The 26,623-nt window shown below is 41.5% G+C and overlaps 1 protein-coding gene across 2 annotated transcripts in view; it reads left to right on the top strand.

Annotated features, from left to right (window-relative positions):
- Positions 1-26,623, top strand: part of Adamts18 (ADAM metallopeptidase with thrombospondin type 1 motif 18) — a 145,326-nt gene that overhangs the window by 61,424 nt on the left and 57,279 nt on the right. The window contains exons 3-9 of one of the 2 annotated variants that reach the window (XM_037206290.1): positions 3,425-3,707; positions 5,795-5,988; positions 6,210-6,293; positions 8,103-8,262; positions 10,029-10,134; positions 14,104-14,241; positions 16,874-17,027. In XM_037206290.1, the coding sequence (XP_037062185.1) occupies positions 3,425-3,707; positions 5,795-5,988; positions 6,210-6,293; positions 8,103-8,262; positions 10,029-10,134; positions 14,104-14,241; positions 16,874-17,027 (1,119 nt within the window). Of the gene's footprint in view, positions 1-3,424; positions 3,712-5,794; positions 5,989-6,209; positions 6,294-8,102; positions 8,263-10,028; positions 10,135-14,103; positions 14,242-16,873; positions 17,028-26,623 lie in introns of both variants that reach the window. The other variant, XM_028869781.2, reaches the window with a different exon arrangement.

Raw genomic sequence — 26,623 nt, 5'->3', positions numbered from 1 at the left:
GTGGGAAGAAGAGTTCAAAGTGTGAAAAAAGCGTTTGGTTTAGAATGGGGTGGAGAGGGGCAGAGGACACATGAAGCCCCCAGGGACCATTCAGAAATCTGTGGAGCTGGCAAGAAGATGGATGGCAGAGAGTGCTATATGTGTTGATTTATCTTTGATGAGAATTCTGGCTGGTGCCGAGGACTAGGCAGAAAGTGTCAAGATTAAAGATGGAAATTTCTGGTAGCATTGCCTGAACTAGAAGTAGGAGGTGGGGGGTGGGGGGGTGCATGTCTGGGATGGTGGGATTTTGCTTTTTTCAGTTTGTATGCATTTGTGTGTTCCCGTGTGAGTGGACACATATACACACACACGTATATGTACATGAGGGCAGAGGATAACCTCAAGTGGCCTTCCTCAGGAGTCATCAACTTGTTTCTTGAGACAGGGTATGTCACTGGCCTGGAACTCACTAAGCAGGTTGACCAATGAGTCCTAGGGATCCTCCTGTCTCTGCTTCTCCAGCACCAGGATTCCAGGGGTGTGCTGTCATGCCTACTGATTGTGGGGGAGAATTCTGGGGCTCAAACTCAGGTCTTTGTGCTTACATGGCCACCGCTTTAATGACTGAATTATCTCCCCAGCCCAATAATGCTTTTTAATATGATTGATCCTCTTCTCTCATAATCTCCACGAGGACACAAATGTAATGTCCTTTCTATTTATTCTGTGTTCCTTTCGTACATGCCAGTGCCTAGAAAGGATCAGGACTTAGGTGCCCAATATGCCTGGTGAATGAAGCCATTTTTTTTTCTTTTTGGCCCCCATGATCTAAATATGTCAATACCCATAAGATACTTTCTCAGAAATCATCAAACTTTTGACAGGGCAGAAAAAAAACAAGTCCAAATAATATATTCTGGGGCTTCTTTTAGGGAAGCAAAGCTGGACTCTAACATCGGGTTAAACTCTGATACCCATCATCCACTCTGCCCCACTGCATCCTAGAGCCTGGGAGAGGTGCTGACTTCGTATTCCTGTGTAAGCTGCCTTTGATCCAACACAGCCACATACCCAGACAGCTAACCACACGCTTTGAAATTCCCCTGCACTGTTGTATGGCGTGTCCTGCCTATTGTATGGCACATGGCAGATGCTCAATGAGCATGTGTTGGCTCAGTGAGTCATCGTTATCAGCATCTGAATTGCTGCAGCCTAAAAGATACAAAGGACTTCTGCCATGCTTGTTCTGTCTCTCCTTGTAAAGTGGTCAAGGCAGGTCAAAATCTCCCTCATTGCACGTGAAGGGAAGGCCTCAAGCATGGGTTCATAGCTTGTTTGTACATTCCATTAATCACCTGATGGTTAAAAAAAAAAAAGCCAGAGGTACCAGGGACATAATGTTCATGTGTCTGAGATTCCTGCTGGTGCTAATGAGCAGCACATCTGAAGGCCTCAATCAGTGCTTCCTAAACTCTAGTGGGCATGCGTATGCAGAACCAAGGATGTGTTCATAGTAGACTAAGTCCTGAGTGAATGTATTATTGACATGGACAAGGCCACGTCAAGGACTCAGTACCTCAGACCCATAGGATTGGCAAAGGGATCCCTGTACAGGTCAGACTTGGAGCTGCCAAAGCCTTTCTCTGGTCTGAGTGCAAGTGTTGACTGTGTGTGTCAGTATGAGTGTTTATAAATGACTAAGCAGTGTGTACAAAAATTAGCTACTAAACCTTCCTCCTCAAAGATGACTGCAGCTTGAGACTGCTCTCCTGTAGACTCTCTACTGAAACTAGCTAACTTATTAACTGCTGTACTTAATAAAAGCTCCGAGGTTCTGGGTTGTTGCATAGTTGGTAATCGTCCATCAGAACTTTTCTGTACCTATGTCTCTAAATCTATCCTCTGTTCATTCCGTCATTACCACAGGCCTGTTTCTCAGACCTCATCATGCAGGATGCAGTGCATTCTAATCATCTGCCGGTCTTAATAAGAAATACAAATCCAGATTCAAATGGCCTGGGTAGGGACCATAAAACTTGTCTCTACTTACAAGCTCCAGAGCAAAACTGAAGCTACTGGTTCAGTTCCCACAGTTCCCACAGGAGGCCTGGGTAGCCTGGCTATGAACCTTGTGCTGCAAGCCAAGGGCAAGCCATGGCTACATGTTTGGTACGACAGTACATCATGGATTATGCCATGAGCTTGGAAGATGTAATTGTGACTGTGGGCTTATCAGTGGGTGTCCTTTCTTCATTTCACAAACGCATCTCTTTACGATAATACAACTCATTGGAGTCACTGGACCTCCACATAGAGGCCATTGCATGCTCCTTCCTCAGCCATTCTCGCTAGTCCTTCCATGACTTTAGCACGTACAACATCAGAATGGGAGGCCTTGTTCTTACTACACAAGCCATGAACTGTTTTTCTATTCACCACTCCATCTAGGTTTCATCAGGGTCTATCAGTCAAAGCCATTTAAGCAGGACATCCATCCCTTAGCTCAGTCCTCCAAAAACACTTACTGACATTGTCAGTCTAGGGCCTGGGGAGATGGCTCAGTGGGTAAGAGTGCTTGCTCTAGAAGCATGAGGACCTGAGTTCAAAGCCCAGCACCCATATGAAAATCTGGATAAGGCTTTATGTACCTGCAATCTCAGCACTGTGGATGTGCAGACAGGAGGATGGCTGGGGCTTACTGGATACAAGCCTTGCTCCAGGTTCAGTAAAGAGACCTTATCTCAAGGGAATAAGGCAGAGTAATAGAGCAGGATGCCCAACATCCTCCTTCTCATTGGCTTTCAGATGCATACATGGAGCATACACACATAAACGCACACAAATACATCCACAAATACACACATGCACAAGCATGTACACAAATAAATCAATTAAGGCATAAAATATTGGCAGCCTAGCCAGATAGCCTAGGGATCCATGATGTATTTAACATGTGTAGGGCCCTGGATTTGATCCCTCTACTACCATAAATACATTTAAAAAATACAGTTGATGGGATACCTATGGTTAACGTTGATTTAGGAAATAGAGTGCCAGCCCACTTAGTCTTTTATTGCCCCCTTTGTAAAACTGGAGTTTTACAGCAACATGTGATGACACAGATAAAAATGACATGACAGGGCCAGTAAGAGGGTGCATCAGGCACAGCTGCTTGACACCAAGTCTGATGATGTGACAGAAGGAGAGAATAGCCTACTATAAATTGTCCTCTGACCTCCACATAGAGGAATGCATGCATCACACACACACACACACACACACACACAAAATTGTAATTGTAATTTTAAAAAGGCAAACAGATATCAAGCATTTTGCACAGTGCCCCGTCACAGGAATTAATCCATGCAAAGATGCCAAGAATCAACCCAGAAAAAGACAACGCATGGAGTCATGAGTGTGCTCTTGTGTTTGGCTTTTTTAGTCAGGTCTGATAAGGACACGAGACAATGAATTCCTCATCTCACCGCTACCTCAGCTGCTGGCCCAGGAACACAACTACAGCTCGCCTGCAGGCCACCATCCTCACGTCCTGTACAAAAGGACAGCAGAGAAGAGGGTCCAGCGGTACCAAGACTACCCTGGCTCCCACCGGATTTATCCTGGTCACTCCCCAAGTCACACTCCCCCTGCCTCCCAGAGCCAAGAGACAGAGTACCGCCATCGAAGGTGGCAAAGGCAGCATTTCTGTGGACGACGCAAGAAATGTATGTAAGGAGACTTTCCTTGTCTGTTCTGAAGAGGTCCTCGATGGGTAGTCCTGGGGGCCGCTGGGTTCACTAACATGGCAGGTCAGTGAAGCTACACTGACTTTGTTCTCAGATGCTGCCTTATAGAAGAACTGGTAAAATCGCATGCTGAAGGAATGGCTCTTTTAGGTTCAACTAGGAAAGATGTAGATGCGGGTCCTTTTTGGCTTTTTTAGCATCTCCCAGTTTTAACCAAAGGTTATCTTAGTTTCTGTGGTCTTAGGGAGGGTACCCAGCTTTCTATAGTGAGAAATAAAAATCAGAGATAAATGCCTTGGCTGACCATTCCTTCTAGAGGCACAGAGACTTCTCAGGAAACCTCCCAGGAATGTCAGCTCTTGAAGGGGAGCAGACAGAGAGCAGGGGAACTCTTAGGCATGCCCTATGAGCCAGTGGTAGATACCTATAATACCAGCACTTGGAAGGCTGAAGCAGGAGAATTATGAGGTCAAACCTAGCTTGACATGTGTAATGAGCCCCTTTTTTGACAAAAACCATTCTGTTTCCCCCTCCCCCAGTTCTGGGGTCAAGCTCAGGGCCTTACCTATAGGCAGTAAAGCTCTGAACCAGCCAAGCTGTATTTCCAGTCTCTTTTGCTCTTTTCTAGACCAGCAATGTCCAGTAGATAAGAACCAAATGTAAGTTTGCATTTCCTAACAACTATGTTCAAAACCAGTTCAAGGCAAACATAGTGATGTATACATAGTGATGTAATTCCAGCACTCGGGAGCTGAAGGCAAGAGAATCAGGAGTTCAAACCCATCCTTGGCTATACAGAGATTTAAGTCCACTCTGGGCTACATGAGATTCTGCCATTAAAAACAAAATCAAAAGTAAGAGCTAAAAAGATGGCTCAGTGTAATGAGGCACTTGCTGCACAGGCATGATAGGCAGAGTTCGGATCCCCAGCACCCATGTGAATGCCAGGTTCCCTTCCCCCACCCACACCCTGTAATCTTTGCACATTAGGAAGGTGAAAGCGGGATCTACTGGACAATCTGCAACTAAACTAGCTGAATTGATGAGCTCTGGGTGCAGCTGAGAGACCCTGCCTCAAAGATATAGGTGGAGGAAGACATTCATTGTCAACCTCTGACCTCCACATGCATGTGCACACACACACACACACACACACACACACACACACACACACACACAAACACACCACACACTCACTCATACATCTGTTAACAAAACTCCCAAATCATAAAAGTTTAAAAGCAAATTGCTTTCAGTAGCATTCTTATCTAACTCAGAACATACAAAATATTGTCATCTCAAATTATAAACAATGTAGCAAACTTCTAGGGAAGAATTGAATTTTCTCTTTCCTATTGTATTCTGGAAATCTACTTAGTTTACTCTTATGACTCAGTGTCAATTCTAATAAACAAATTTCCATTGGAAATGTTTAATCTGTGTGTAGATCTCATAAGACTCAATGCTGAAAAGTTAGATTTTTTAGATACTTTATTGTTTCGAAGATGTTTGTATTTTCCAGGGGCCAAGTTAAATATATTACCTTTTTTATTTTATAAAATACCTGATCATCATGTTCGCCAGCCGCATTCCACTAACTTGGTAGCCACAGATGGCAACCGGGTCCCACACTGCTCAGCACAGACAGGTGAGGGTTCCTCACACAAATCGGAGCTGTCAGGTTGGATATAAGAGAGTGTTTCTGCCATCTCCCTTGGCTGTTGGCATTACAGAGTCAATGTATTCCCAAAGTGAATTTTTTTTTCTCTTTCCATCACTGACATTTGTTGACCTGCTTGTCTGCCAACTAGAATTGTACCTTGTTTTCTTTAACTTACCTCTGAGCATTTTTAACACTTCTGGATCTACCCGTCTGTCCACCTGTCCATCAGCTCACCCATCCATGCATCTAAGCATCTGTTGAATGAATCTCAGGTGCAAAGCCCCAGGGCATATGGCAACAGAGATGCCCAGTGTCACCTCCCCATTGTCTTTGCTCTTTTGGCCTGCGTCACCCAGATTTCTTCTGACGATCTTCCTTCCAAATGCTCTTCTGTCTGCTGCAGATGCCCCCAAGCCTCCTTCAGAGGACACCTATCTACGCTTTGATGAATATGGGGGCACAGGGCGGCCCAGAAGATCAGCTGGAAAGTCACAAAAGGGTCTCAATGTAGAAACCCTCGTGGTGGCAGATGCAAAGATGGTGGAAAAACACGGCAAGGGTGATGTTACCACGTACATTCTCACAGTCATGAATATGGTAAGGAGCATCATCAAGAACCCTTGTGTGGGTGGAATGGCACACACTTAACCACATTTTTTTTAATTGAAAATTTTGAATGTTAAGAAAATCACTCTTGTAGATCCATGTATGTATCTGATAAAATTGAAGCCGACATCCTTATCAGTTTGTCTGATTGATTCTTTCCATGCAGGATTGTGTCTTTAAAAGATGCTGTTTGGCTTTAATTGTCCCAACAGGTTTCTAGCTTGTTCAAAGATGGGACCATTGGAAGTGATATAAATATCGTGGTTGTGAGCCTAATCCTTTTGGAGCAAGAACCTGTAAGTGGCAAACTTCATTTATTCAATTGTTGTGCGGTAGAGGATGCATTTATTGAATACCTACTGTATACCAGTGCATGAATCTCATATTTGAAAGTCTGCTAACCATCTCCTCAGGGCAAGTGCACTCTAATAAGGGTCACTGAGCTAAGTTACCACAAAACAATCCTTTATATACCAATCTAGATAATATATTCATACATGTGTCAACAGTTATATGTAAATATTAAATACATGTATAACATTGTCAATATACAAAATGTAAATACTTGGTATAAATATGTAGTCCTTATGATAAAGGTGAATTTGGTCATAGCTTTTTTGTTTGTTTGTTTTGTTTTGTTTTGTTTTTTTCGAGACAGCGTTTCTCTGTGTAGCTTTGCGCCTTTCCTGGAACTCACTTGGTAGCCCAGGCTGGCCTCGAACTCACAGAGATCCGCCTGCCTCTGCCTCCCGAGTGCTGGGATTAAAGGCGTGCACCACCACCGCCCAGCTGGTCATAGCTTTTTAGGGTTAGATGGACTTCATAGGTCAAATACACTAACTAATACTACGGTGAATACATAAGTATATTTTGAGAATTTACCATCATAAAATTCTTGTAGTAAGTCTATGGTCTCCCAAGCACCAATAATGACAAAAAAAATAAACAAAGAGCCTTCAACTGCCTTGAATTGATTATGGTGAGGTGCATGACAGAGGAATTGGGGAAAGTGCAAAAACAGAACATAAAATAATGTTCTCAGTTGCACAGTACTCCCTACTCTGCAGGGTTCTCATCTGTAAGCTCTATTTTCCTCTATGATCTCACCAATCAGACAGACAATTTTTCAAAGCCCCTGGGGCTTTTCTTCTTCAACTCTAACCCCAATAAAGAATGTGAAAAAAAGACAGCCAGACAAGGAAAAGAAAATGGATCTAATTACCCAGGTGTGTAGAGTTACAAAGGTTTGTGCTGTGTGAAGTTATCCTGGAATTTTAGAAAGATAGGGTATGTGTTGTTTGGGAAACACATGGGTTGGTGTGCTAGTCACACACTGCTCAAGGATACTGAAACCAGCAGCACCCTGATTCATTGATAGAATTATCATCTAAACATTTGACTTGACCTAAGTCATTGGTTTAGCCTAAACAAACCATTTTGATAAATGGTTATTTTAAGAATAGTTTCTGTCTTTTTTCTTCTTCTTTTATTTAATGTGTGGGTGTTCTGCGTGCATGTATATATCTGCATCATGGCATGAATGTACTGGTACCCACAGAGGCCAGGAAAGGGTGTTGGATCCTGCAGAGTTGGGGTTATAGACTGTTGTGAGTCATGTCATGATAGGAATTGAACATGGGTCCTCTGGAAAAGCAGCCAGAGCTCCTAACATCTGAGCCATCTCTCCAGACCTAATCTCTAGTAAATGGTTCTCCATTCAGTAAACTCACATTGTGTTATTGATTACTTGTAGCCTCTTAAGTACCAAACTTCATAGAGCAGTAAACTATGGATGCTGTCTTTGTTATGCTTTATTGAAGAAATTATTGAACTTCCATATGAATAAATTTATCAAGATCAAAAACGCTTTTGACTCTAAAAATGTAGTTAGGTAGAAAGTGCATACTGAAAATTCAAGTTTACTTTAAAATTTATATTAACCTAAACTAGATTCTTTTTGGTAGCTCTTGGCTCAGTGGCTTTCCTCTACCGATAATTTCCTCTAGAAAGATGGTGCTTCTGCATTTGCTGTCACAGCCACAATGATTCAACCTTCTTCACTCTGGCAAGATCATCACTCTCTAATCTCTGCACCTTTCCCATAGGGAGGATTGCTGATCAACCACCACGCAGACCAGTCTCTAAATAGCTTCTGCCAGTGGCAGTCTGCGCTCGTGGGAAAGAATGGCAAGAGGCATGACCATGCCATCCTACTCACAGGATTTGACATTTGTTCCTGGAAGAATGAACCATGTGACACACTAGGTATGGTATCCTGAGATGGCTGTGACATTACTAGACACCATTTTCCCCGTGAGACCACTGTTACATAAACACACAACTTGTTGCCTGGGGTCCTCATGTGGCACCTGGATATATTTAAGTCTTTAAATTGTGGAATGCTTCCTTGTACCATGATGAATGTGTTCTGATTTATTGTGGTATGTAAAGTCTTTATATCAATCAATTGGTGATTTTTCTTTATTGCCCTAATTGATGACCAATGAAGTAAAAGAGGTCATTTGATTAACCACAGTTTAGGGCATTCTATTAGTACCATGACCACATAACTGGGAAGCTGAAGAAAAACTGTTGAATGGCATCATACCTCACTGTGTCATTGGTTATCAGTGTCTTCTTTAGCAAGCTCATTGACTTGGAAGGACTCTGTTCTCCCATTTTTGCACAAGACATTCAGCACAAGAACAGTATCTTTTACATGCTTGCTGTATTTCCAAGCTGATTCAGTTGCTCATAGCAGGAACTGGACCTTTGGTTTTGGATGGATTGGGTTATTTGGGTCAAAGTCTGCTAACTTTTGCTGTAGAGGGTCCTGTAGTAAATATGCTATGCTCTGCAGAGTGGGAACTACTGACATCTGCTGTGTTAGTGGGAAACCAGTCACAGACATGCATAAACCAATGAGTGAAGCTCTGTCTAATGAAGTTATACTAAGGAGACAACCGCAGACAAAAGTATAAACAAAGGCTTGAAAACAGCAAACACGCCACCAGGAATCAATCCCTGATCTGCTCCATAGGTCACTCTCTTTAAGAAGCACGTTGTACAGGCTTAAACATTCACATATGCCTTGTGAATATCCAAGTCCAGGACTCTGCTGCCTAAAGCAAATGATTCACCTTCCTGAGTCTCATATACCTAATTTAAAACTCACACACACACACACACACACACACACACACACACACACACACACGCAAATATTACATGTACAGTACAATTTAGGGTACCATATATCAGAAAACATAGACCTTTACATGTCCAGGATGTAAATAGGTAAGACTGAGAGCAAGTCTGGAAATAGCCAGCTAGACACCTATAGACGAGTCAACTTCACTGACAGCCGCACAATAACCAAGTACCCCTCCCGTATCTAGCAGCTCTGTGAACTCTTATCACCTAGCCTACATGCTTGCTCCCTTACCTCTGTCATGTGGCATAATTAACACCTTAGTTAAGTAATGATGTTACCATAACACATGTGTGCCTGCATATTAGACTTCCTGGATGATCTCATGGTTTGACATGGAGGTGGATGCAGCCAGTTCACAAGTATGTATTTAACTCTATATGGCCACCAACCCTTGTTTTAATGGTTGTTAGATCTCAAAGCTGGGAAGAAGAAATCCTTCTGCTATAAGGTTGATCAACATAGAACAAAAAAATAATGGGAATGATTGTGTAACTGTTCTTACAGGGAAGTAACTTTGGAGAATGGGACACTTGTCACATTGTGAATGTGAGAAAAGTGAATTTGATCTGTACATGATTGGAGAGTATATTCCATACTTAGACTGTAAGGCCACTCTTAAGTTAACATTATACATTGGTGTAACTGTCAGTATATTAATTTCTCTGACTCTAATAATAAGCTTAGTCAAATCATATAAATTTCTGTGACAATAAAAATGTTCAACATTCTTCTGCAAAAAACTTAAATGTGTTAATCCATTAAACTGTATATGTATATACCAAATTACTGTTAATATTTAAAATTGATCTTTTAATAGGATTTGCCCCAATCAGTGGAATGTGCAGTAAGTACCGAAGCTGTACCATCAATGAAGACACAGGACTTGGCCTTGCCTTCACCATTGCTCATGAGTCAGGGCACAAGTGAGTGGCTTCTCAATTCACTACTTTCTATGGAAACTGGCTAAGTAATTCTTTGGCCTTCTGTCTTAGGTTTCTATTGCTGTGTAGAGACACCATGACCATAGCAACTTTTATAAAGGAAAAACATTTTATTGTGGTGGCTCACTTACAGTTCAGAGGCTCAGTCCATCATGGCAGGGAGCATGGAGGCATGCAGGCTGAATGCTTACATCTTGATTCAAAGGCAACCGGAAGTCGACGGACTCACTGGGTGATATCCTGATCATAAGAAAACACAAAATCTACCCTCACAGTGACACACTTCCTCTAGCAAGGCCATTCCCCACTCAAGCAAAGCCACACCTCTTCATAGTGCCACTCCCTATTGGATTATGGGAGCCAGTTACATTCAAACTCCCACACTTCCTCTAATGATTATTATTGATCTAATCAAACACATAGGATTCATTTTGTATAAAGCTTCAAACTGTGGGCTCCAAAATGGCTTGGGGATGGGGAGATGGCTCAGTTGCTAAACTTTTTGCCACACAAGCAAAAGGACATGTGTTTGATCCAAATATCACACACAAATTAAAAGCCAAGTATGATGGTGCATGCTTGTAATCCAAGTGTCTTAGTCATGCTATGGCCAATGCAACTTATAAAGCATTTAGTTGGGGGCTTACTTACAGTTTCAGAGGCTTAGTCCATGATCACTATGGTAGGGAGCATGGCAGCAGGCAGACATGACCCAGGAACAGCAGCTGAGAGCTTAGATTCTGATAAGCAAGCTAAAGTCAGAGAGAGAACAAGACTGGGTTGTGGCCTTTTGAAATCTCAAAGCCCAGTGACAAACCTCCTCCAAAAGGCCACACCTCTTAATCCTTCCCAAATAGTTCCACAAACTGGGCACCAAGCATTCAAATATATGAGCCCATGGGGGCCTTTCTTTTTCAAACTACCACACCCAGCAATATGGAGACAGTTTCCTAACCCTAATGCTAATGCTAACCTTAACCCTAACCAGCATCTCCTTGGCAATCACTGACTAGACATCCTAGCCTCCTTAGCAAATTCTAGGATAGTGATAGACATTGCCTCAAAGAAAAAAATAAAATAAAACAAATTTAAAAAATTTGAATGGTGCCTAAAACCAATGATACTGGAGGTTGTCTTCTGACCTCTTTCATATGTGCATACACACACACACACACACACACACACACACACACACACACACATCAGTTCAATAAGCACCAGTCATTGATGTCTGTCTTTTCATGTTATATATTACATCTTTTAAGGTTTCAGGTTTGTACATGGACTACCCATTATTTCCCTGGTTCTCTTGACTTCTGGGTGTTGCATTTCATTTGGGTTTTGCTTTGGTTAAGATACTTTAAGCTCATTCTACTTTTTCCCTTTGTGTAGTGAGCACATTCACTGCCACTGAATCATATCCTTCCCCTCATTTTTAACTTTCATTATGTGGCAACAATCTCTCAGTACATTTCCCTGGCTGGCCTTGAACTTGTGACCTTCCTGCCTTAGCCTCCCAAGTAGTGGGATTACAGGCCTGCTACCCACCATCCAGAACAGTTCATTCTTTATACAAAAGAAACTGATTGTGGTAACATGTAAATCCACGTGCCTATACTGAACTCAGTTTTCAAACTACAGGCTATGGAAACTTTAATCATTCTTTCTTATGAGTAAAAGTTATCTGAAGCCAAAATCCAACATTTTGGTTTAGGAAAAACAAGCCATAGTCTTTAGATAGGGTGGGAGAGAGGGGTCAGGTGAGAGAAGAATGAACATTGGGATTGGTGAGATAGCTTAGTAAGGCTTTTGCTATGCAAGCTTAAAGATCTGAGTTCAATCCCCCATGTGTGGTAGTGCATGCTGGTAATAACAGGGCCAAGGGAGGCAGAACATTGCTGAGGCTCTGTGACTGCCCAGCCGAGGCCAGTTCTTGAGTTGTAGGCCACTGAGAGACTCCACCTCAAAAACCAAAGTTAACTAGCACCTGAGGAGTCATAACAGAGATGAACTTCTGGGTTTCAACGTATGTGCATACAAACGTGTGTGTGCCCTTATGAACACACACAATGAAGAGATGTGAAATGCATTCTCAAGATGAGACTTTGGTATGTGGTCCTTTTGACATGAAGCTCCTGAAGCAGATGGTTGCTGAGATTTGGGGAGGACTTTTGAAATGTGCAGGGGAAAAAATATCTTCCAAGAGGCTACTAAATAAAAGTACTTTTGAAAATGTAAAAATTTGAAATTCAAAATTGAGTTTTCTTTTGTTCTAAAAAAATTTCTAAGGAGGCTCTAATTAAGCAGCTCTCCCTCCTTGAACAATAGCTTTTATCTCTCTGTACCTCACTGACTCTTCTGGAACTCTTGCTTTTTATTCACAGGGCTTTAGCATATTTAGAAAGAATGTCTCCCAAACAAACCCCCTCAGCTCCCTGCTTAGGCAGAAAGAGCTGAATTTGGCAAAGCTGAGAATACAAAAGGGTTTTTGCCAAATGTCTTAAGATTAATAATTTTGCTTTTGTTAGCAGTCACCTGTAAATTCCAACAACTTCACTAGTAACCATCCAGTATACAGCCACCCTCCACTTGCTTGATAAGCTGGAAAGAATGATAGAAAAGAAATGGCTAGATTGTAGGCACAGCTCACAGCAACACCCTATCTGTGGATATAATAACCTCATTTGTTAGAGCCTGCCTTCAAAAGATAGCTATATAACATGATACTTCCCCCATAGAAACCATACCTGCTTAAGAGGCAGGTTTCATTTCTTTAAATAATCAGATTGAGAACTATTTAAATTTATGATAAATTTATATAAACATCTCTTTCTGCCTTGCCTCTTCTGTAAGAAAAGTCACAAAATGAGCTTTGTTTCCCGAATCTTTTCCAAAGATGATCACAGAAGCGTACCATACCTGTTTCTACGACCATATGAGATGGCGTGTTTGCGCTGCATGCTAAGAGATGACAGGTCATCTAGGAAGAGTGTTCATGATCCTTAGGGAATTTGAAAGAGGGCAAGAAAGTTACAGGCAGTTGTGAGCCACCTCATGACAGGAGTGTTGAGGAATACACTTGAGTCCTCTGCAAGAGCAGCAAGCGTTCCTAAACACTTAACTGCCTTTCCAGCCCAACACATGTGTTTAAAAGAGATCCTCACTGCTTATCTTCCTTCTGCAAAGGAATTGTTCTGATGTCCTAGAAAGAATGGTGTCCAGAGATTGTGAAGTCGTGTTTTCCTTCCATGTGTTCTGAACAGAGTTTTCATCATTCCCTTGTGAAGATCTTTATTTTTGTAAGGGTATTCAATTATCAACTCAATTAATGAGTTTAGCTAATTGTCTGGTCATCACTGGAAGGAAGATTTATATCATGTTAGCTTTATAAATAAATATCAATGTAGGGCTTATAATTACCTTCAGTCTGTACCTACCTCCTCCTCATTCTCAACTACTGTGCCATAGCTCCAGGATTAGTGACAGAAAAAGAAATTAGCTATTTTGAATTTTTAAAAGTTGGCTATCTAAGATGTAGGTTAGTTAAGAAATCTTTTAAACATTTATTATTTGTTTGTTTGTGTATTATCATGTGTGTGTGTGTGTGTGTGTGTGTGTGTGTGTGTGTGTTTTCTAGCAGTCAGTTCTTTCCTTTCATCATGTACATTCTAGGGATTGAACTCAAGCAGCCCAGTTTGGCCCCAAGACCAGATTTCCTAGCCTTTTCGTATAGAGCACATACACCATTCTTTGATTTTGTGACTAATAACAATGTCTTTAGCATTCTTCAAGTTTTTCTGCAGAAAATTTGCAGTAGTTTATAGTAACTCATTCTTGTCACTGATTCTTGTCTCCCACCTAGCTCTGCTGAGTCTCTGTGCATTTTTCTCATTTTTCTGGTGGTAACCTGGAAGATGGGTTCTCAGAAGGTGGTTTTCCTTTCTGTTTCAGCTTTGGCATGGTTCATGATGGTGAAGGCAACCCCTGTAGGAAGGCAGAAGGCAACATCATGTCACCCACACTGACTGGAAACAATGGGGTGTTTTCATGGTCTTCCTGCAGCCGACAGTATCTCAAGAAATTCCTCAGGTAAATGGATAAAATCCCAGGGGTTGTGCCTAGCTCCCATCGCAGTGTTCAGTAGGTGTGAAAACAAATGATCAAGACAGACCTGGTGGGATGGGTTAGTCATTGTGACTATTTGGGAGGCTGAGATAGAATGATTGGAAGGTAATGGTCTACCTTGACTTCAGAGTAAGTTCAGGGCCAGCCTGAAAAATAAGAGTAAAAAGGAAGCCTACAGATATCACTCATCAGTAGAGCACTTGCCTAACATACATGAAGCACCAGGTTTAACCTCTAGTACCACAAAATCAAATGAACCAAACATCAAATAATTCACAGGCATGTCTTTCGGTATCTCAATGAAGAGAAAGACTAAAAATTCCTGTTATGATTACATTGATGATGATAATGATATGGTTGTTGAAAATCTACTGAAGACCTATTACTGTGCTAGATCCCCCCACATGTTGCCTTCCTGGGCTGTAAGATAGTCCAGTAGGTAAAGGCACCTGCTATCAAGCATGCCTACTTGAACTCTAGCCTGGAGACCCCCAAGAGACCACTGATTCTGCAAGTTGTCCTCTGACCTGCACACTCACATTGTGACCTCTGAGTGCTAGCACGCATGCACATGTGTACACACAGGTACACACAAATAAATTTTAAATGTATTAAAAATTAAATATGTGTATCCTGTCCTCTCAGCAATCCTATTTCTATCTCCAGTCTAGAACTGAAATTGAGTCTCTGAGGGGTAGCTGTGTTGTTTAAAGTGTGATAGCTGCAAAGTTGTAGGCATAAGATTCACACTTAGATCTTTTCTGACCCCAAGATCAAAAATTCACAACTTATTTTTTTTTTTTAACTTCTAAGACTCCTGGATGTATAGCTTTTTTACTATGACTAATTATTTTAATCTAATCCACCAGTTTTTAGGACTTAGGAGAGCCCAGTATTTGATTTATATTTTAAAAATGAATCCAGGGCTGGAGACATGGCTCAGCAATTAAGAGTGACTGCTACTCTTGCTGAGGACCTGAGTTTGGTTCTCGGCACCGATGCTGGATGGCTCACAAATACCTATTGCTCCAGCTCTAGGGACCTGACATCTTTTTCTGACCTGTGCAAGTACCTGCACACAGAGACACACACACTTAAGTGAAAAATAATAGTAAGTCTTTAAAAAAGAACCCAATGTTTAGTGGCATGCATGTATCTATATCATTTTAGTCCATGTTACTCACATGGACACCTGGTTTCTGATTGCTCCCTTTGACCAGATATTAGTGAAGTTTCATTACAAATTGATGTTCTGGATATGTTCATACCTATGCTACAGTATATTAGTTGGAAATATTCACAGGATTATCAAGATATGCCAACAAGGAAGATTAAATGTGAACATGTGTAGTTGACTGATGCCTAAAGCATAGTGTAAAAAACCTGATAGATGTTTGCTAATTTATCATAAGCCATGCCCCATATATTTCCATATTAATTTTAGATTCATTGTTTGGGGATTGACATTGCCTTTTCTACTTCTTGTAAGGAAGTAATAAAATACTACAAATTGAGAACTCCACGTGGATTGAATTTCCATCATGAAGTTCGGGGCTTTGGGTGGTAATGGTAGCTATAGCAGCCATTGTATTACCTTCTCTGCTGTGGGAAGTACATTACATCTTCTTATTTGAGCCAAATAACAATCCTTATGGGAGTCATCATCATTAAAGAGGTTTATGAGAGTTATATAAAGTCATTATGGATGCATGGTTGATAGTACCTCCATGTCTGACTCCAAAGTTGTGTTTAATATCACATACTAGTTAACCTCTCAATGGCAGCACAATTTAATTATATAAGTAAATGGGGATAAGGTGATTTTAAAAAAAATACCCATACCATGTTCTCAACACATCTTACTCAGGCACCCCTCAGGGAAGCTTTTATGCCTTATGCCCCTGATTCTAAAATTCATTTTATGGGGTGTTTTTATTTCTGCACAAGGCCTCCTGTGTATGCCTAGGCTGGCCTTGAACATCTCATGTAGCAAAAGATGACTGACTGTGAACTCCTGAGGCTCTTGCTTCTACTTCCTAAGTGCTAGGGTTCTAGGCCTGAAACAGTACACCTAGAACCTCATGATTCTTTGGATATAACTTTGTTTATAAAGTTTATTTGAGACAAAGTACATCTATATTTCTTCTTGATCCTATCTTTAAGAAGCACGGTATCATTTAAACCCCACGAGGACAGATATCCTCTGTACATTAGCCATTTTGTGCTTTAATGTCTTAAGCTAATGCCTGCCCCACAGTAGGCTCTCAGTAAAAATGTCCAATGTTGTTGAATGAGACTGTAGAAGAGAGATTTTACTTATATTTACACTTCCTGTCCCCTACCCAATCCTAATGCACATTGGTTAGATGGCCAGAACTTCCAGCTCCCTATAAAACCCTTTATGACTGTATGCATTCCAGACTTTTAGATGGGGCTCAGTCTTTGCAATAAAATGTACTTTTTAACTCTAAACACATGCCTGTTTCTCTAAGCACATTCTATGTTTCTTTGCATGACTGCACTCACAGAGGTACAGTTTTAAATGGAAAGGTCACAGATGAACAGGGCTGTTAATAAGGATGTGTTATCAATGTAGTACACCACAGGCTGGCTGTCTGGTGGATGAGCCCAAGCAAACAGGACAGTATAAATATCCGGACAAACTCCCAGGACAGATTTATGATGCCGACACACAGTGTAAGTGGCAATTTGGAGCCAAAGCCAAGCTGTGCAGCCTTGGGGTTATGAAGGTATGTTTCCTCATGATTTCTAACTTGCATTAAGGATGTGCCATGTGCCTGTGTACCTACCAAAAGAATAAACATTTGGTTTGCTGAGGCCAAAGGTTAGCATCTGGGTTATCTCTAAAATGTCATTTGTTTGGCATGATAATTAAGTGGTAATTTTCCTGTCAATGAATTATCCAGGCTTATCCCCCATAGACTATGCATGCCTGGTTTAAATACCAGTTGTCTGCGTCCTTGGAAGAAAATTCCCCCCTTCTTACATGCGGGCTTTATTCCTTGAAGAAAAGCTGAGAATGATCATTCAGGCTAATCATGGATTTGTTATCTTCATGTGCTTTTAAAGTGATGTGCTTAAAATCACCATTACATTAATAAACACCATGTGCCTTTCATCATGTAAGGAAACTATTACAGCAGACACTCTCCTTGATACCAGAAAGTTGACAGTTTCTTTAATATTCCTAGCATGCTTTTTGCATTGATTCCTGGAAGCAAGATTATAGCAAAGATCAGTGAGAAAATACAACATCTTAATGTGTAGAAATGAGAGGCCTTGTGCTCTGTTGAAAAAAAAAATGCATTCCTGACAACATTGCAGTCCCAACACAAATAAAATGTCCCATACTTTTAAAGTTAGTTTATTCCCAGCATCCAGTGGAAAATGTTGAAGTCTTGGGCACTTGGACTCATGGGAAATAGGAAAGTTGGGAGCTACACTTTTCCTCACTACTTCCATCTCTTCCCCTTCCTCCCCCAATTGCTCCTTCTCCATCACCACCAGCAGCAACGCACGTTGGCAGCCATGCTGCCGTCCTGCCTACCCCCACCATCATTCCCAGCAGCTTCTGCATGACCCTGTGTCCTACGTGAGACATTCCACTGAAAGATTTATTGTATTTGACCTCCATCTTCAAAAACACTTTGAAGTAAAAGTTATTGCCCCCCTTCACCTACATCCCAGCAAAGGTATCCAGCTTGCCCAAAGCCACAGAACTCTTAAATGATGAAATCTAAACAAAACAAATCACCCACATGGAAGTTAAGCCTCTGCCTCCCCTTTGTTGGATACCAGTTTCTCTTAATCTAACAGTCCAACAGCCACTGTTGTGACTTGTGTGGTATCTCTGTAGTTTTAAGCGCATACTGCTTTTCAGTAAGTCAGCTCACCTACAAAATAGAAGTCCATTCTGGAGAAATAATATCTATCCAGTCACCGGCTCAATATGGAGCTATGGAAGTTAATGTAACTTAAAAGCATTACTACTAAAAAGCTAATCCACAGCTTCATCCTTTGGGCATATCCTTCATGACACATGGGCATTATATTATGTATTATAGGTTCTTTTTTTAATGAGCAAATTTGCCTGTTAAACCACGGCATTAGGTGGAATAAACCAATTCACTGAGGAGAATCTCCTAAGCATGCCCTTTGCTCACTTTATTCTGAGATCACCAGCTTTCTCAATCATCGAATATGTGCACATTGTAAGTACAGAGCTCGTAATAAGTATGGTTTCCTTTAGAAATACAAAGGAGTTCCTGAATGAGTCCCATTCCACAGGGATCATGCCTGGTCTGTGTCAGGCAGTGAGCAGGGCGTCAGTACCCTGCCATAATCATTTTCTGGTGCCACATCATATTTTTAAAAGATGGTATCTCAGCCTTAGTTGACCCTGGAAAGCATAGTGAAGGGAATTGAAAAATCTAAATGAAAAGAACTGAAATGATGAACTGCTCAGAGATGTCTGGGTGTCTGGGAGGGGAGCTAGGGAGTCTGGGCTAACAGAGATGGTTTAAGATGCCAATGGATGGGGAAGGTGAAATTGATTGATGGCTCCTGAGTGTGGGCTTGTTTTTCCTTTGAACCAGCTTTTGGTATTTTTCTAATATTGTTTACAACCTAATTCATGGCAATATCAAAATAAAAAATATTTTCTGAACAATGGAATCCCATTTTTTAATTTTTTATTTATCTTTCAGGCCTTTATTGTGATGTCATTATTTTCTTTTTCTGCCTTTTCCCTTCAATTTTCATTAACGTTTCTTTCTGTCATTCCTCCTAGAAAGGCAGGATTACATGTGGTAGTTAAAAGCATGCATGCAGGGCTGGAGAGATGGCTCAGGGATTAAGAGTGTGTCCTGCTTTTCCAGAGGACCCAAGTTCAATTCCTGAACCTGTACTGGGCTCCTTATAACTTCCTGTAACTCTAGCTCCACAGAATCTGACTGCCTCTCTGGCCTCTGGAAGAACATACACTCATATACCAACACACACTTGCATGCACACATGCACACTCTGTGCCTCTGGGAATTAGGCAGACCTGGGGTTAGAGTCTTATTCCAACTTTGCCTAGACTCTTGAACACCTGATTGTGCCTCCCTTGACCTACATGTCCACACCCATAAGGAGAAAGTACTAGTTCTTTTCTAGCTAATTTGTGAGGATTGTTCTCTGGGTCCAGTAGCATCCTTCTGCAATGAGAGTTCCTCTTGACCTCTTCCTTACATGTTCAGCATCACTGCCACCAGAACTGGACTTCTTCACAGAGGCAGAGGTGTCTGAGATGATTTTTTTTTTACTTGTGCCCACTCTCCTTCTTCTCCCAGCCTCAAATTTCACTTGCATAGCAAATAACACTGTTCTCTCTGTTCCTTCCCACAGTATTTGTATGGTCAGTCTGAGGGCTGTAACAAAAGTTCTGAAGCAAAGCTACATATAGAAAAAAAGAGGTTGCTTTAGGCAACAGTGTAGGGGGTGGTTCATGGGTGTTGCACTGATGTTGACTAGCTCTAGTGAGGGTTTTCCTAACTGTGTCACAATATGGATGATATCCATGGCTAGAGCATATATGAATGAAAATAACACTGCAAGTGTTAAGCCAGAAAGATAGATAGTGGAGTCATGCCCACCCAGGGTGGTTTTATCCTGTCCCTACTCAGATGAGAACTAACCAGAGTTGGCAAAAGAAATACCTTAATCCTTGTTGTATGAAATTTCCTGGGGAGACATAAACACATTCCTCTGCCCCCTCCCTCAGATAGGACACTAACAATGGATCAAGGAGACCACGCCACTCAAGTCTATCTTAGTGAACCAATGAGTTTCTTAGGTTTCCTTACAGGCACATGAATGATTCAGAAACAGGGGTATCACACAACTGTACACCTAGCATGAGTGTTCACTTGAGAAAGCTGCATCCCATCCTTAGAGCGCTCTGAGCACCTTGGAGGCAGCTTGGATAGTTGAAGAATCTCCCTCAGCAATTGGTTATTGCTTGTGTAACCTTGGAAAAGTGCCTATGGATCTCCCAGAAAAGTATGAGTTTCCTGTAGTTCCTGACTCCCAAGAGCCTCCCTCTGGGAGAGAGTGTTTCAATTAGAAGGAAAGAGCAGCACAGTGACCCCTGTCAAGGGCACTTCTTCCCTCGCCTAGAATCTTCCCACTAGACCCCATTTGATAACGATGCCACTGGCCGACATTGACACACTGAAGACTAAGTTCCCAACATATGGGTGCTGGAGGTTTAAACCACAGCCAGGGCAGAGCAGTGTTGGTGAAAATGCATTAGTAATCTGACTTAGGGTTCCATGCCATTTAGATAGACCTAAAAGAGAGTTACCTCGCTAGCAACTGATGAGAAAAACATTCATTCAATGACTATACACTTAAAAATAAATAGTTCCTGCCTAACCAACTTAATTTGATGATGTTTGTTGGGAGATCTAAAGCATCGCACAGAAGCCAATTGATGTTTGTATGCTGGTACCTTTCCTGTACTGAACATGAGTAGGACAAAGGGGATAGATACCTCAGAGTTGATTTCAGCCAAGTATTCCCCATTACCGTCACATAGCCAGGGCTCAGGCATCCACATTAATTGGCCCATTGAGAGAATTTGAAGCCAAATAGAAATTTTGGGGAAGATATTTGAATACTAGTGAATGTTTTAGTGCCCATCATTTCAGAGAGCATTTCTCCCAGGAGGCGTTAGGATATGGGTGTATTTTCCTCTAAGAATTTGACACTGGGCTTAAAGAAGAGAGAATAAATAGAAAGCTTCTAGAAGCTTCTCATAAATGCTCCGTAATATATCACATCATCTTTCAATTTCTATTACCTTTCCCCAAAAGTCTACATCCCAATTATATCACACCCTATACAGCTTCAAATATTTAATATTTACTTTCTTGCATGTACAAGCCCTTGTCTATAGATTTCCCATTCTGGAATACTTCATAACCTTCTGTATGACAAACATGTAATCATTCTGTACTGTTAAAGATGTGGCCCGAGAGTTACCTCTCTTTCCCCCAAAGGACATTTAAGGTTCCATCTTATGTATCTTTAAGAACTTGTGATTAGAAAATTTCTTAATAAAGAAAAATTAAAAAAAAAATGTTTAGGAAACATCTCCAAAAAAAAAAAAAAAAAAAAAAAAGAAGAAGAAGAAGAAGAAGAAGAAGAACTTGTGATTCCACATTGTAACCATCTATGCATATTTCTTGCCCCAGTTTGTACAAAATCTGTTTAACTATTTGTCTGACATAATAGTAGATCCTGTGTAGTTAATTATTGGCCTTGTAACAATGGCTGCTGTTCACTGTTTTAGGCATTCCTGTTTTCATAAAGTAGATTTTGCTCTCCTCCTCCCTCTCATCTTTCCCTTGGGGGATCATGGGTGATTTATGTGATAGAGCACCTCAGGCTGGAGAGATGGCTCAGTGGATAAAGTTTGAGAACCAGAGTTGGAGCCTCAGCACCCACTTAAAATCCAGGTTGTTGAGCATGGTCGCTAGCTTGTAATCCCACAGCTCAGGAGCCAGGACGGGGGATCTTTGGATAAGCCGTAGAACCAGTAGACCTTGTCTCAACTAGTAAGTGGATTGAGGAAGATGCCCAACGTTGACCTTTGGCCTCTAAATGCACATGTACACACATGCCCCTCCACATTTAAACATGCATACACACTTATGCATATCAGACACACATGTGCATGCAAAAAGAGATGCCACCTGGGCGTGCACACCACGTTACATTCCCAGCGTGGCCTGTCTTTGTGCTGTTTGACTAAAGGACCCACATTTCTCTAACAATCTTCTAAAGATACCTTGCCTCCAATAGAGACTGTGGCTTTCCCCTCTATCTGCAAAGGGGAGGTGCAGTTAGTTTAACACTGTAGAGACTGTGTTAGCAGAACACTTGGGCCACAGATTCAGCCATACCCCAATTCTTCTTCATATGTAATTTTGTTTTTTTCTGGGTCTCTCTTTGTCTGACTCCAGTGTCGCATTAAGCTACTGTTGGAGAATACATGGCCTTATTGATTGTTTCCTGTGAACTCAACAGTAAGGAAATAGGAGTTAATCTAAAATCACACAAAGAGCACTAATAGAAAAGAAAACAGTAAGACCCAGGCTTCTGAGTCAGCAAGGATTGAATTCATGATTGTATATTTTTGAATGAACTCTTTGAACACAGAGGAAAGATAACCATTTATTTATGTAGAAGTAACTATATATCTTTATACACATATTTTTTACCCTTGAATCCAGTAAATCCTCTCCAAGTGTTCTGTCTGACAGAAATCATAGAGATAGTTAGGACAAAAATGACTTATTTGGTAGTGTTCTTAGCTAAAGCTTGGTTGACAAGAGTCAAAGACTAGAGGCAACCTTCAGAATGATCTTTAGACAATGATGAGACAAAGAAAAAAACCAATGTATTTATTTCATTAAAAAATAACTATACGTGAAAACATGGAGAACTAAAAACTACATGTTGAAAAATGCCGTGAGTCCATTTGATACAACCCTACTGTCCAAAATGTAAGGAAAAGCATGAAAGGTGGTAGATATCAGAATGATTGCCTCCAAGATGGGTATTTCAGAGGGTAACACTAACGTTCTGTCTTGATTGTGGTGGTGTCTACAATGGTGTATATATTTTGTCAGAGCTTTGAGAACCATATGCTTACAATAGGTGCATATTATTGCAAATTACACCTCAGCAAACCTGATTCTTAAAGTGATGCCAATGACATGGTCTGGTGGTTGTTGCTTTTTAATTACTGCTTCCACTTAAAAGCTTGGGCAGTGAGATTAAACACAAGGTGTTTCAGCTCTAGCTTAGGAGAGATTTACTGCCGAGAGCACTTGAGTATTCATCTGACATTCCCTGAGTCTCATTTTTCTCATTGCACATTGAAGAGAACAGTTGTGGAGTCAATCAAATAATAGTAATGAGGAAAAACTCTTAGCAGTGGGAGTAGGACTTTTTTTGTTTCTTTCTTTCCTTTCCTTCCCTTCCCTTCCCTTCCCTCCCCTTCCCTTTCCTTTCCTTTCCTTTTCTTTTCTTTTCAATACTGGATTGAATCTAGAGCCTCTTCATGCTTGGTAAGACTTCTTCCTTGGAAGTGTATCCCAGCAGTGCCCCTTTTCACTATATTTTTTAGACTATTTTGTCAGAGTCTCATGTATTTTTTAAGATAGAGTCTCACTATATGGACTAGGGGCTCCTAAAACTAGGTAGACCAGACTGACCTCAAACTCACAGAGCTCTACCTGCCTCTGCCTCCTGAGTGCTAGGATTAGTGTGTGGCACATTTTTAGATGAAGATTCCTCTTCAGAATTGCAGACTACTTGCTACTTGTGAGGATGTAATCTAATTATAAAGTCAGACACTTTAATTCATATATTGACTTATAAAAAATATTTATTAAAGTGTGCCTGGTACCCTGCCCTTGTAGCAGTGACACTGTGTTAGGAAGGAGGATGATACATGGAGAATATTTTAAACAAACAGATTATTGGTGAAATAACTTTGAGATAAATAGGTTGAAGGTTGATTGCGCGGTAGCTCATTAAATTTTAACTAGTAATGCTGGCATGTTAAGTGCTAGAGCATTTGTCTAGCATATGTGAAGCCCTGACATACACATACCAACACAAACTCACATACATGCATACACACACACACACACACACACACACACACACACACACACACACACAAGTTCTCAAAGGGAACTTTAGGCAGACTTGAAGGCAATAAAAAAAATGAGCCACTGTTAGGTATTCAGGTCACTGGAGATATAGATAGAACAAGATGTGCAAAGGCTGGTGTTTGGAGCAACCTGGGGGTGCTTTCAGAGTGCTGCACCAGTGTGGATAGAGCAGCTGTAAGCAGGTATGTGGTTAGTTTTAACTCTCAACTTGATACAACCTAGAATCATCTGGGGAAGGGAGTCTTAATAAGGAATTATCTAGATCTGATTGGCTTGTGGGAATGTCTATGGGGTATTATCTTGATTGTTAATTGATATAGGAAAACACAGCCCACTGTGGGGAGCACCATTCCCTAGTTGGGGTCCAATCAGTATAAGAGAGGAGAAAGCCATCTTGAGGGCAAACAAACAATTATCCATTCATTGATTCTTTCCATGATCTGACCATGGACGTGATATGACTAGCTGCTTCAAGGTCCTGATATGCTAGGGTGAACTGTAACCTGGAATTGTTATTTGCAGTTCAGCGTTCCTCCTCTAAGTTAGGAGTTTTATCACAGTCAAGGAAGTAAAACCACAATAGCAAGAGTTAACCTGTAAGAGATGAGATCAGAAGGATAAAAAGGATTCAGTGACTGACTTGGAAGGGGCCAAGAAGGACTCTGGATTTACCCTGAGCCAAGTGAGACAGCATCACTTGGTTTGAACAGAGAAGTAACATGGACTGAACTGACTGACATGGAAGAATCCCTCTAGCTCATAATACTGGTCAGCATAACTTTCTATAATGATGGGACTGTCCTCTGCTTTTCAATATGATTGCCACATACCATATCTGACTTGAAGGCATGAGATGTGACCAGGGAAAAAGTCATATACAGCTACAGGCCATTGTATCAGGTAATGCCCTGTTGAGAATTCACTGGGTAGGGATGGATCAAAACAGAATGGCTAGGCTTGTGATAAAGGGTATGACATTGAGGCACATGCAAAGCGGCTGGGAACAGGGTGGTAGCAATGGGTGTGGGAAGCATTTAGATTCAGGAGATATTTTGAAGGTAAAGTCAACATGATGGTATAGCTTTAGAAGTCCCCATGAGAGCCTGAGTATGTATATACTCTCTAGAACTTGAGTTTTCAAATGCTTTTTAACATTTTCAACATGTCATATTTTACTAGAAGGAACATGTCTTGTGGAATATAACCAGAGAACACGGGTCAGCAAATGACAGGACCCAGTACAGCCAGCATTGCTTAAATATGTGGTCTTGTTGAGGTGGGGGGATCATATCCAGGCAACGTGAGACCTTAGGGGTCTCTGTGGTTATTTCTCTTTCTCTTAAATTATGACTTAAGTCCAGGTAATTATAGATAAGACAAAGTGGGATATGCTGAAGGGGGAAAAAGGGGGAGGTACCAGCAAAAGAGTGCAAGCTCCCCTTTTTGTTTACTTTGAAAGGGAGTTTTCTCAGAGGGTTTTTGTGGTCGTTAAAGCATGTCGTCGGCTATAATTACATTTGACTTCTGCACTTCACCACAGGGGAAATAACATGTCCGTACAGCCTGTCTCACTTCTCCCTGGAATCCTTGGGTTTTGCCTGCTCTTCTCTAGCTGCGCCTTGTCTCAGCCCTGTGGCTTGGCTTTGGCTGTGGTGTCTAGACCACCATCCCCCAACTCCTTTTTCTATTTTTTTAAGGTCTCCCCCTTTTCTCGCTCTGTGCTGGGATCATTTTGATGGCTGCTGTAGGCATGGGTCGTGGCTCTCCATTGGCTGTAGGAAAGAAAGGTATTTGGTCTTGCGAGTTATGGCTTAAACTGACGCTAAGACTGCAGAAGCTCACTAGCAAAATGACCTTTGTTCTGAATGGATGGAAGAGGCCTCGGGCCCTTCCATAGGATTGACTTGAACTGTTGCTATGGAGACCTCTTGCTCCTCCAGTCTGACCTACTCTCCTCACATCTCTTGCTCAATAACTGCCTTCAACTCTAGATTGCCTTGATCTGGAAGCCCGTATAGACGACAGCCCTGGTTCTGTGTGTTGAGAGGCTGTCTCCCAATCCTTTAAAACTACCTCATAGGCCTGATGTCAGAAGTAAGTTGCCATAGTACTGGGAAAGCATGAGGCTAAAAAAAAGTGGTGACGATGGTGACAATCATAACGAAGACATTAGGAACCGTGTGTGACACGCTGGATGGTCCCTGTCATTTATCCTTGACAACACCTCTCGAAGGCAGGGAGGTCAGGCGATAGTTTGATAACTTTCAGAGCGGCAACCTGGAGGGGGGAGGAACCTGTAGCTTCTGGGGGTTCTAAAACATGCTGGGGACACGGGCTGAGTCCGAGTTGCTTTATTCCTCTTGGTCTGTTCTGCCACCCAGGCTATTGTCACTGTCGTCAGAAAACAGATCTCTTGGGCCCAGTGAGACGGCCAGGGTAAAGGTGCTCGCTTCTAAGTCTGATGACCTGCGTTGATTGATTGCCAGGACTCATGCAGTGGAAGGAGAGAACTGACTCTCACAAGTTGTTCTTTGACTTCCACATGTGAGCACACACACACACACACACACACACACACACACACACACACCCTA

This window comes from Peromyscus leucopus, chromosome 5 (genome assembly GCF_004664715.2).
Source record: "Peromyscus leucopus breed LL Stock chromosome 5, UCI_PerLeu_2.1, whole genome shotgun sequence".
NCBI lineage: Eukaryota > Metazoa > Chordata > Mammalia > Rodentia > Cricetidae > Peromyscus > Peromyscus leucopus.
Note: the sequence above shows the minus strand (reverse complement) of the source record. Positions and strands in the feature narration are given on the sequence as shown.